This window comes from Dendronephthya gigantea, unplaced genomic scaffold, assembly GCF_004324835.1.
Source record: "Dendronephthya gigantea isolate DGI-Jeju-01 unplaced genomic scaffold, DenGig_1.0 000000F, whole genome shotgun sequence".
Taxonomy (NCBI): domain Eukaryota; kingdom Metazoa; phylum Cnidaria; class Anthozoa; order Malacalcyonacea; family Nephtheidae; genus Dendronephthya; species Dendronephthya gigantea.
In genome coordinates this window covers 5,322,169-5,334,463 of record NW_021163010.1, presented here as the reverse complement: position 1 = coordinate 5,334,463, position 12,295 = coordinate 5,322,169, and the positions used below count along the sequence as shown (strand labels likewise).

Here is a 12,295-nt window from a genome sequence, read left to right as displayed (position 1 = left end):
TTCAGAAATTTATTGTTTTCCCAACCAATCAACTCCAAAATATTAGCATAGATGACTAAATTGTCGGGCTGGCTACGCCACTTATTCCTTTTACGCAATAGTGTCATGCATACGTATACCGCAGCCACTGAATAACTACAGGAGTTTAGATTGGGTAAAACCAACGAAACTAGTTCAGGTGATAATAAACAAGAGAGCTAACGATGATAAAACAAGCACAAGTTCATTTCTTGAAAAAATTTGGGTCGCAAAAAGTCGCGTACGAATCATAGTTCTTTGTCAGGATCTATTTTGCCCGCCCCCTTCTTCCTGCCATGGATTTTTGTACTGAACGGCATGCGTGCAAGCTTCAACTTCTTGAGTTAGTTGAGTGTAGGAATAAACGAGTGAATAAAGGTCTGGAAAACATCTTTTTAACTGAGGAATGCTTGAAGAATCGTTAACTGAAAGTTCAGTCACTTCAGTGATCCCGTATAGGCCTTTTGAAGATAATATACCTCTCGTTCTATACAAGGTGTCACCCGGTGTCTCCTTTTGCACCGTCGACCTGCGCCAGCCTCGTTTGACTGGAGCTTACAGGTTTTTTTTGTGTTTGTAGAAGACCGAGGAATGTTGCCGGAAGCACCGAGAATGCCAAACAAGTCGACATGTAAAGAGGGGAATCAACGAATGCTCGTGCGACATATATTTCCATATTTGCTTGGTACAGGCTCGCACAAAGATGGCTAAAAGCATCCAAAAGATGTACTTTGACAGGGACATCGTTTGTTATAGAAAGGATAGAAAGGCATGCGCAGACGAACCGTGTGCAAATGTAAAATATTTCTGGAAAATAATCCCACGTCATGTTAAATGAATCATATTGATCATAGTGATGTCTGTCGAAGGATATAAATAATGTAACTAGATGTGTGATAAGTACCAGTGAACATGAGTGGTTCAAGTGCAATGACCTTTATAGACCATTCAGTCCCGTCTTCACTTAGAACTCGTACGAAAGATCTGGAGAATTAATAGTGTTGCGAAAGTGCGAGTAACGCACTTAATTATGAGGCTGATTACTGAATGCTAAGCCATTTTAGACCTTAAAGGTTCTCAGTTAGTTTTAGTATGAGCCGTATTTGATGTCATGCTTTTCGATAGATTACTTTTACAAATGTCGTTTCATCAACCCAGAACTCCGTGGACATGACAAGGCGCAACCTTGTTACCAGGATTATATACTGATAGTCAGAGTGTATCTGGTATGAAATGTTGACTAGAAGTTTCCGCCTTCAAGCATGCCTATCAGTATTAACTGTCATCAAACATCAAATACAGTTCAGTATGCTGTAATGGTCGAAATTTCGAGGCGTGTTTTTGAGCCAGAACCACACGATATGATTGTCTATTTGACGGAGCAACAAAGCTGCAATGATCTTAAACAATAAGCATCGCCGACGGTCGGTGACCATATGAGAACCAGGCTTTATTATTTTACTATTTACTCCAAGGTTCATCTTCAAAATATCGAATGGCCACTGGCCACATAATGTGTGATTGCATTAATGCATGTGGGCGGAATGTGTCATTAACAGCAATGGACAGCGAGACATAATTCTCCATTGTTTTTAATGCGTTTTTGTCACATCAAATGAACGACGTTCGAAGCATGTCTCTTTAGAAGCTTGTATTTAATTCATTTTAATATGAAAATATTGTTGTAAAATGTATATTATTCAGTAAATAAATAGAGAAATGTTAGATCGTGAGTTGTGAATTATCTGATTTAGGCTAAAGCCCGTTTTCCACTAGTCGGATTATTTTATTCGCGCGAACAGATAAAATGTAGGAAGCAATTCCACTTTTTCGCGGGGAATTTTTTCGCAAACCAATCACATCGTCAGTTGAAAACGGGCTTCAGTAGACTCGCCATTCGATGCCAGCGTCTGCGATACCATGAACAGCGGCATACATATGACTTAGTGTTAAGGCGCTGTCTGCTATTGCTGTCCACTACTGAACGCTACTGTCCACCCTTGCTATCAACCATGGCTGTCCTGTGTCCACTCGAAACCTTGAAAGAATGATGGTTGGAAACTATGCTAGGTCCTCGAAGGCTTGGACTTCCATGTCCTCAAGGCTATTTCCTGAGAATCCTGACTGATATTTGTGAAAGCAAAATTCCAATGCGAATTCATCAGTCAAATCAAGCGAGGGACTAATCTTTATTGCATGCACAAAGTTAATGTTTTGGGGTGACAACCCTAATTTAATTAGATGTTTATCAGGGACCTGCATGGTATCGTCACATCGAAGTGACTGATGCCACCGTTCATAATACTCAGTTTCGCTAATCGCACACAAAATATTTTACCATTTTTGGTATTCTGCTCGGTACCGGCCGATAACAATTTTCAACGTACTCGGGTATATCAGGATAAAAAACCTCGTAACGACAAGCCGAATGAATGATGATTTAATCAGTATGTGCCGTGCGTCATGCGTAGGACGAGCCCGCTAAGCGTACAAATGAGACGGTTTAAAAGTTAGAGAGTTGTTTTCTCCATGCAAGACAAAAATGTAAAAGTATGCATAATATTAATAATAAACCAAATTTGGCATCAAAGAGAGTGCTCAGCCGCGTATTTGGAAAATTCCTTGAAATCCCGTCGTTTTTGGAGGAATAAATCTGATTGCATGTATATCACCTATTTTGGCTTCGTCTATCTGTGCGGCTGGGAATGGAATGGGCCAGTGCCCTTACATGCGTTAGTAAGCATCATGTCAAATTATAATGAAGTGAAGCGAGCTCTAGCTCCAGTTTGACAAGCTCAGAGACCTGGAATTCTTTTCAGAGATACTGCGTGAAGCTTTGCACGACTATTTTAACCAGCTGCTTATTACGGCTGAGAGTGAATTCTTAAACATAAATACTGATAAATTAGGTTAAGACAGACAGTAAGACTATCGCCAATCCAAAGAATAACATTTTGAACATAAAAGTAAACCTTTTTTTAAATACGTGTGAATGTGAGGACTGAAAGAAACACTATATGAAAGCATCTAACACATGTGGTGAGAGGAAAAACAAAAGCAACACGAATTCATACTTCATATATACTGACAGCGTATAGTCTTCAAACAACACATAAGTATAAAAGTGCAAATATAAAATCTCCCAAATTACACAGAACAAACTGAGAAGGCGGCTGTAGTGCCTTCGTATCTTTCTGTGCGTATTCAGGAAAAAATGACATTTTACAACAAAATTGATATGAGTCTTATCATATACTAAAAACACAAGGAATGAGAAGAACCATCAACCGCAGGTCATCTGTCTCTCCGAACCCCACCTCCACCGTTTCGTTTTGCCCCTCGTTGTTGGACCCCGCTCACGCGGGATGCGTGATTATGTGTTGACAAAACTGCAGCGTTTTAGATGAATAACATATCCAGGACTACTCTCCCAGCAACAACTGAAGATAGCAATTAAAACTATGCCGTATTTACATAGACAGTTTGGCTATAACCCCATAGACATAATGGCTACATATAGTTACAACATATGTTCTAGACTACGGCCGACGAAAACTTTACGGTCAATCGGTCAGGTCACTGCCGATAACTCTTGTGTATTATGTTTTCGAAAGAGAGAGGTCTATACCCAAATATTTGCAGTAAGCTGGAAGCAATGCTATTATGGGATATTTTGGACCTGAAAAACTCCGGAATGCCAACCATACCTTCAGAAGATGATCCACTTCTATTCTTATAGCATATAGGGAGGGATATTTCACCAATCAAAGTGCATGCCCTAAATAGTTTATTCCTTTTTATAATATCAATCTACATGTAAATTTGAGTCGATATATTGAGAAGCAGCGACTCAAATTCGATATACACTACGTACAAATTAGTATAGAGATAAAATTTTATCCATATAACCCATATAGTGTGAATGGGGCTTCAATTCTAAGTTTCACGGAGACGTAATTTACCGCCCTTTATAAAACGATGACGCACCGTCCGCTTATCGTACTTCCGTTACCCGACAATTTCTTCACTATGTACTATTAAACGAAGGAAGGAAAAACCATGCAAATGTAAAAGAATTAACTGGTAATTTTTCACGTAAAAATTCCTCAATTCCCATCTGAAGAGCCTTATCACAACTGATCGCATGCATTATGTCTGTGCATGCGACAATAATTACAGACGAATTGTATATGTTTCAGGCGAGAGCAGCAGGAAATTTTACTAATTTCCTCTCGAGGAAATTAATGGCACATCAGTGAAGAGAAATCTAAACATTAGCAAATGATAACCTGAAGTAGTATGTAAATATGCATTAAGCATCAAACTTATACCAGCTGCCGATGGCAAAAATGTGACCTACGTATGTTTATGATGAACATAAACAATCATTAATACAACGGTATATAAGATCTGTTTGAAGCAAACATTATAGCGATACTCGAAATACAAATCCTGTACATCGAGTATAGTTAGCATTCCATGCAGAGTCCAGTTGTTTGCTTTTCATAAAAATGGCAGACAAAAAATTTCGGGCCACTTAAATGGAACCATCTTTCAGGTTTTTCTTACGAGTATTCAATAGGAGATTGAAAAAGGAAGACCATTTTGTTTAAAATTATTTTAATAAAATATGCGTGAAACAAAATCTTCGAACCCAAACGATATTAAAAATGATTTGCAAGTGGAGAAGAGTGATATTCTAAGTGGAAATCAGCTTAAAATCAAGCCAGCACTCGTGCGTCGTGACAAACGAGCACCACTTTTGTGTCAAAGCTTATTAATTTCAGCAATAATTTTCACAATCTTAAAGTATCTTTCATGCATGCCCTTCTAAGAATGATAACCTCCTTGTCACCTGTGAGAAAAAAAAAACACGCGAAAACGCGACGTCTTGGGTCCTTATAAACGAACTTCCTTGAACTCTCGTTTGGAAATTTCCTTCACTTACGCCTCACTGGATAGACTCAAAGGTGTGAATATTTCCGACCGAGCAATGATGGATTGCTAGAAGAGTACCAGCACTTCAATTACCATGCATTTCAAAAAAAATTTATCGTTTTTGTGTATTGACAGATATTGAAACATTTCATTAATAACTCGTTCGCCCACGCCATGCTTGATCACAAAATCTCCTATAAGGCTATTAAGTCAAGACGACTTTAATAAAACTCGAGCATTCCATGACCCAAATATGATACTCCATCTTTATTCCCACGCATTCCAACATTATAAGATGTTAACACCCCCTTACACTGAAATTCACGACAAGAATCGAAAAATACAATGTCGATGCATTAGAATTTGGCCGATTAAAGCCAAAGGTTGTCACGGAAAACCCCCACTTTTCCACATTGAACCAAGTCGTACCTTCGTATATATTTTGTGTGTGACCCCAGGTAAAATTTTAGAACCTTAAAGTGTTTATGCAATAAATTATACCTTATCAAAAACACACATGAAGCATCATACGCCTATTAATTGTTTCACAATAATGTAAGAATTATGAGAAATTTTTCGTGCGCGCACACAGAAGTAAAAACTAAAAAAACGCGACATTGAAAATCAGCGAAACGCTCATAGATCCATGTCAGGCGAGTGGGCGTTTATTATCATTCATAGCATTAAACTATCGGATAGCTAGGGAAAAATAAAAAGGTTGTTTCATTCAGTATAGTGCAAAGGTAAAAGATGGAGTGAAAGCGATCACGCAACACTAGCCTTACATGCACTATTACCATGTCCTGTTATGTCCTGACTGTGCGTAACATGGCGACTTAATTACTGAGCTTAAAATTGGAAAGCATATAAGAACTGTCGCCAGCGCCAAGAAGACTAAAAACAGCTGTTCGTTATCTTATATTATAGCGAATTTAAACACCGATGTATCAATACTCATAGTAGCCTGTGTCCATGAGTGTGCAGTATTATGGCAGAGCTCCTATAGAATAATAGTCTGAATAAACAGAATACACAGTATTGATTTTGGTGTATTACAGCATGTTAATTGTATCATTCTTACAAATTAAATACAGCTGAAATAGGCGATTACATGGACAATATGTATTCGATATGCCTTTTTGAGAGCGAGGACAAAGGCTACAACTCAATTATGGACTTTCACTTTCCTTTCTTTCTATAGTAGATTCATTGCACTTTTGGCGACAGCATTGCGTTGTTGCTGTGCGTCCTAGTCTGCTCGATCCAGATTCCAGATGTATTATGGTGGTTTCCATGCCTCTGGTTCATACTTCTCCTTCTCATCTTCTTTACCAGTCCCTTCTCGCGCATTTAACTGTTTACCCCAGACTCCAGGTCGAAATTGACTTCCAGATGTCCTTGGTTCGGCAGAGGACTCTATATTTCCATATGTTGTCGACGATGCATGACCCACAGGCCTAGCCACTAATCCCTCTGAACAGAATCAGTTAATTAATGGAATACCATTTTTTTGCACGAATTTACCTACACACTACCCCCCGGGAGAGAATACGTAATTGAGTTGAGGTCATAGTTGAGGTTTGGTGTCAAGGTCACGATGATGACCACTTCCAACACGAGATTTGTTAATTAATGTACACGAAAATCGTTAAAAAGACTTTCTCCCACTTGGCGCCAAATCCCTCTTTATTCGAAATTAACCAATCTAATATTTTTTTTAAAAGTTAATTAGATTATTTTCTGTATTTTATACAAAAATTCCGAGATCACATATCCAACGAACCGTAAGCTCATTGTGATGATACGAATATCTCTGTGTGTGTTCAGCACAGACAAAGCTTAAAAGGTATACCAATTGGATAATTCCTTATTGGATAACTTCGCTTTTCAATTCTAGCAGTAACGACCAACATTGTTTAGCCAATAATCCAAATGAGTTAGTCAGTAATACAATTTATATACCTATGGTATGGAGGTGGAACTGCAATGGCGTAGCCAGCCCGATGATTTTGTCCCGCTATGTAAATTTCGAGTTATTATAATTATTCATTTCTTCAGAAATTTATTGTTTTCACAGTCAATGAACACGAAAATATTAGCAAAGCGGGACAAATCATCAGGCTAGCTACGCTACTGGGTGGAAGTACAATGTAACCCACCGCTTGACATCAATATCAGGTGCACGTGGGCACACGGGCAAGTGCGCTATGGAAAATAATGAACATTATCTGCTTTTAAGAATGGACATTGGCATGGAGTTAAGAGCTCTTTAGCCTAAATTCTTTTCTATAGAATATTGTACAAGCTTTAAATAACTCAAAGGATTACTGTAATACAACGTAACGGCATATTTGCATCGTTTTTTTTTCTGTCTCTAAATTCCGAACGAGAATGTCTAACTAATTGAGTTCGGGTCAAGGTTACGATTTAGTACCTCAGGTAAAAATCCATTAAATTTTCCCTGAATTGGCGTCAAATTTCTTCAGTTTATTTCGAATTAAAAAATTTATCTTTATAACTAGATAATTATCTTCATTTGAGCAAAACCCGTGAGATTTTAGAGTTGATTTGTCACCCACAGACAACAAATATAGAAAGTAACTGGCACAATGCCTTTCATATTTGCTTCAATATGGCCGTAAGGTGTCAGTTATCGTTCCAGGCGTTCCAGGCTTTACTCAAGTGAAACTAACGGAACATGACTGCGCTAAAAATTGCTCCAGCTAATTCAGCTGCCGAAGGGGGACAAATTTTGTAGCATTAAAAGGCTGTGACGATTCTAAGTCCCAGATTAAATATAACAGATTACAGTTAGGGAAGGACAAACGTGGAAGGCATTAAAAGGCTGTGAAGATTTGCCCCGATTGCAACACTTTTCCGGATTGCCTTGCGGCCTAAATTTTGCAGGTATTAAGAAGCTGTGAAGATTTTATTAGACTCTGATTACGCTATGATGGAATGCTATCAGAAAAAGACAAATTTTGTACAAATTGAAAGATTTTTTGGCCCCCATCACAGCACGTTTCGCTAGTAAATGTGAGAAATCGTTCAAATCAATAAGCGCACACTCAATATCCTTCTCCCGGGAAGCGAAGATGTCACGAGAAGGGCCAATCGTTTGCCACATTCGGTGAGTTGCATTGTTGGTGATTAGTGATGAATAATAAGTCATTGTTTATAATCAAATCACTCTCATCCTCGACCATCGCCGACAGCGAGGCGACGATTGCTCAGTGTTTTATATAAACCAATATTTGAATCCCCTTATATGGTTCATGCTTTAATACGATTATCAAGATTAGCTGACAGAACAGGAAAAGTCACAAACAATGGGTAGAGACTGGCAATTTACACAACCCTACGAGCGCCAAAATGACCAGTCATCGTAACTTCGTGAGGCTGTGCATTTCCACACGTTCCTATAAATACCATACGACTGCTGTTTTATACGAATGGGTTTCGGTCTTGACGAAGATTTAGACGAATAGACGAAAAAAATTTTCGACTCTTGGTATAAATTGCCTGACTTATCACAAACGCTCATGGTCTCACCATAGAGAAGGAAACGAAAGAAAGGCAAAGAAAAGTAGAAAACGTATATTTTATTCGCGTTCAATTAGTCGAAGTGTAAAAAAAATTATGCCATCCATATAATCAATATTTATAAACCCACAAGTCAGATTGTCAGCTTAGAGGTAACCAGTTCTATTGTCATATCTAAGCCGGGCAAATTCGACTAAACAGATTAAAAATTTTCAATATTGGTCATAATAATAAAACTTGGGTGAAAACTCAAGTGCTTAGATAAGTAACTCTTGGTGTAAAAAAGATTAAAACAAACTAACAGCGGCTTATAGACTTAAAGCAATGATGCAGACATATCAAACTAACGAGATGATCAATCATACTCTAACTTATGTAAATATTTTTACGACATTTCAGAGACCTTGAAACTGGGAGGTCCAGCATAGCAATCTAGTATAGGAATCCAATATATCCAGTGGAAATCTTGTAATTTAATTAATTTAGCCCGACAGAAGAAGCAATTGCCCTGTGTTTTAAATTTTTATGTTTTGTGTTTTTTGTTGTAAAGTTCTGTATGATAATGCAACTAGTAAGAAGCGTGCCGAAGTAATTGGATTCTCTCTAAGTTCGGTCATACGGTCTGAGCTCACTGTATCAAACAAGCAAAAATACTTCGCTGCCTGTATCACTATTTGGTTCCCTTCTGATCGTGCCGCTCGCTGGTCGATTGCGTGCTGAACGCTCATTAGTCGACAGTTAATCGAGTCAACGAACGTACAAAAATAGGCACGCACTGCGTTCAGGCGGTACACTGAACAACAACATGGTGAGTGTTCGAGCAAAATGAAACTTTTGAGAAAACACTGTAATATATACCATCCTACAACCGTACTCCAATTTGCGACCATTACCAAGTACCAACAGCAACCATATATATCATATAATAATGAGGGGGGGGGGGGTTCCCCACTGTTCGCGTTGAGCACAGCAAGTCATTGCAATTTACATAGCTTATAATAATAATAATAATACTAGATGAAGTACGGCGTTTATCAAATTTGTCACTTCGCCAGCCATTTCGCCAGCCTAGTTCCCAGGCTTTCAAATAATACCCCGCGGCTACGTTTGCCCAGTAACGCCATATGTCACAACCTGCCAAGCTATACACGAATTTTGCAGTGATTTTAAAATGAAATATTCTGACGCCTTTTAACTCATAATTTCTAATTAGGTTTATGTCAACGTACCGGTATATTCTTGTTCTTGAAGCTGGAAAAAATGTTTGGAAATTTCACTAAAATTACTATTTTAAAAACGCGAAAATTTCCCTTGCAAAGGCCATTTCAAGTTTCAAGATCATATGTTGGACAAACGGTCATAAAACGCTGTAAGTTACAGTAAAACGTGCTATTCCTTAACAATCTTTTCAACATCAAAACCAGTCGGTGGCAATCAAACTACACCCTGTCCTGAGCCTGAGGTCCTGCAGATCTCACAACCGAAAAAATATTTCCACCTTGATGTATGTGTTTGAATATAATCTAAACTAAATTTAAACTTTGAATCTGAAAGAGAAGTACCTGTTTATCCCGCTGGTTAACTTCGTGTACCTTTTTTGATAACATTATTTGTTGCCGTTGCTTCTTCAACAAATCCTGCACAGTTGGAGTTAATTTTTTAAGTTACTTAAAGAAAGCTTTACGTGCGTGCGTGCATCTAACAGGAATGATCCTATGAGAATGTGTCAAAACACCTTCAACCAGCGCAGTGGAGGATCTAGGGGTGTGCAGAATAAATTACTATAGCTGTGCATGTAATTTACTGATTCAGCACACCCCTTGATCCGCCACTGAATCAGCGTCAGAGATCGCAAATTTCTGAAAATTCGTTGTCGTTCTGGACCGGTTGTATCAAACCCGTTTAACTTGAACGCTGGTTAAGTTCAAAATATGAACAAGTCTATCGTTTTATTCAGCAAGTGAACTATAAATGTTTTTAACCTTAATACAAGGTCAAAGATACTGTTTACAACCAATAATATTCAAGTTGACTTATTTAAGAGAGATTCGAGGACGAAGAGATATATTATTATTTCTTCTTTTTGTCTTTAAGTCTTCTTTTTGACTTCTCCATAAGCTAAACGGGCTTGATACAACAGGCCTCTGGGAAGGCAATTAGGCCGTGGAAGTAGGAGCCTATGAGGATCCTCTTGTGCTCCTTTGAAAGTCACAGCGTATTTTTCCGGAATTATTTCCTTCCTATTTTGAGATGAACGTGTCCTTTTGGGGACCTGCCTATCATTATTACTTTTCTCTGTTCCAGGGACGATATTACAGTGCGTGACAATTTAGTGTGTCATGTCTTGGCGGTTTGGCGGGTGTAATTTTTTTCCGAATTTGAAGCGTCTTCTTGATCATCCCAAACGGCTTTATAGCGTCCAAATTTATCTTTAATGAAGTGTGACTAGCACAGCATTTGTAGTGACCGCAAAACATGTACTAACTGTATCCATTACTGTGATCATTTACCAGTCACTGTGTTTGGATTCTTTTTACTTTTAGCTTGATTTGGAAGAAAGAATGTAAATAAAAAACATAAAGTTTTACTGTACCTCATGCGTTGGTGGAGTATCAACCGAACCTCTTAGCCAAGCTGAACAAAAAAATAGGATAGATTTGTCAATTCAAGCAGTGATCCTGATTTCTTTGCAACACAAGTCTATACTTATAAGAACACTAGCAAGTATATATAATATATGGCAACATATGCCCTGATGCCCAAATGCACCAATATATGGCTTTTTCACCTACTGCCAGATGTCTTTATTATTTATTTTCAGCTAGAGTCATGGAAGCCTATGCTCATGGACGCCTATGACCTTTGTAGAAAGAAGGATATTCTGAATCCCAATCAACAGTTACTATATGAAGTAACGAACCAGTATACAAGAGATCAATTATTTTCATTGCCAATATCCTTTAAGGCTTTAAATATTTTATAAGAAAGTACCTTACCTTCCCATTCTGTTGGAATAACACCAGATTCATACTCTTCATGTTTTAAGGCCTGCTTTGTTACAACCTCTCTTCTAGGTTTTTTAATGCCATCTTAAAAAAAAGCTTGCTTAGTTACTTTATATTTTATAAAATTGTAAACATGTATACATATGCCATGCATTCCTTTAAGCCAAATTCTTTCCACAAAAAAAAAGGCTAGGACATGTTGAATTAAAGCTAAATAGCACCACCCACCAGATAGTATCATTTGATACCAGTAGCGTAGCCAGCCTGTCGATTTGTCCCGCTATGCTAATATTTTGGTGTTTACTGACTGTGAAAACAATAGATTTCTAAAGACATGGGTAATTATAATAACTCGAAATTTACATAGCGGGACAAAATCGTCAGGCTGGCTACGCCACTGTTTGATACTATTATAGTATTAATTACCATCATACCATGGTTGTCTAGACATTCAACCCGAGAAAATAAAATGGTCATTACATCTAAAATTAGCACTCCTCCCTGTTGTACCAATTTTGACCCTTGAGGCCTTGACAGATCTGAGTATCAAGGTACTTGGCAGGGAACCATTAAATGTAATAACCCCAATGTACCTACAGGTTTGATTGGATATACCTCGAAGTATTTCATAATATTTGTTACCATCCAGATCTGTACCAACTAGACGTCTGCTTGCTTTGAATAATGAACGTACCCACTGCATATTAAACACGTGAAAGGCCAGCTAAATTGCAATGACAAAGCTGACAACCATTTTGCTGTTTGTAAATTGTATTAATCATGTGTGCAGT

At 38.0% G+C, this 12,295-nt stretch overlaps 1 protein-coding gene across 2 annotated transcripts; it reads right to left on the bottom strand.

The window, feature by feature from the left end:
* Positions 1–6,008: 6,008 nt before the first annotated feature.
* LOC114516083 (NADH dehydrogenase [ubiquinone] 1 alpha subcomplex assembly factor 2-like) lies at positions 6,009–12,295 on the bottom strand. Of its 2 annotated transcripts, none has more exons than XM_028535455.1 (6): positions 12,102–12,295; positions 11,496–11,588; positions 11,093–11,133; positions 10,062–10,136; positions 9,729–9,750; positions 6,009–6,429 (listed from the first exon to the last, which is right to left on the bottom strand). In XM_028535455.1, the coding sequence occupies exons 1-6, from the start codon at positions 12,205–12,207 to the stop codon at positions 6,236–6,238; spliced, it is 531 nt and encodes a 176-aa protein (XP_028391256.1). In that variant the 5' UTR covers positions 12,208–12,295; the 3' UTR covers positions 6,009–6,235. The 2 variants fall into 2 exon arrangements, with proteins under 2 accessions (XP_028391256.1, XP_028391265.1); XM_028535464.1 differs by having other exon boundaries at positions 12,120–12,295.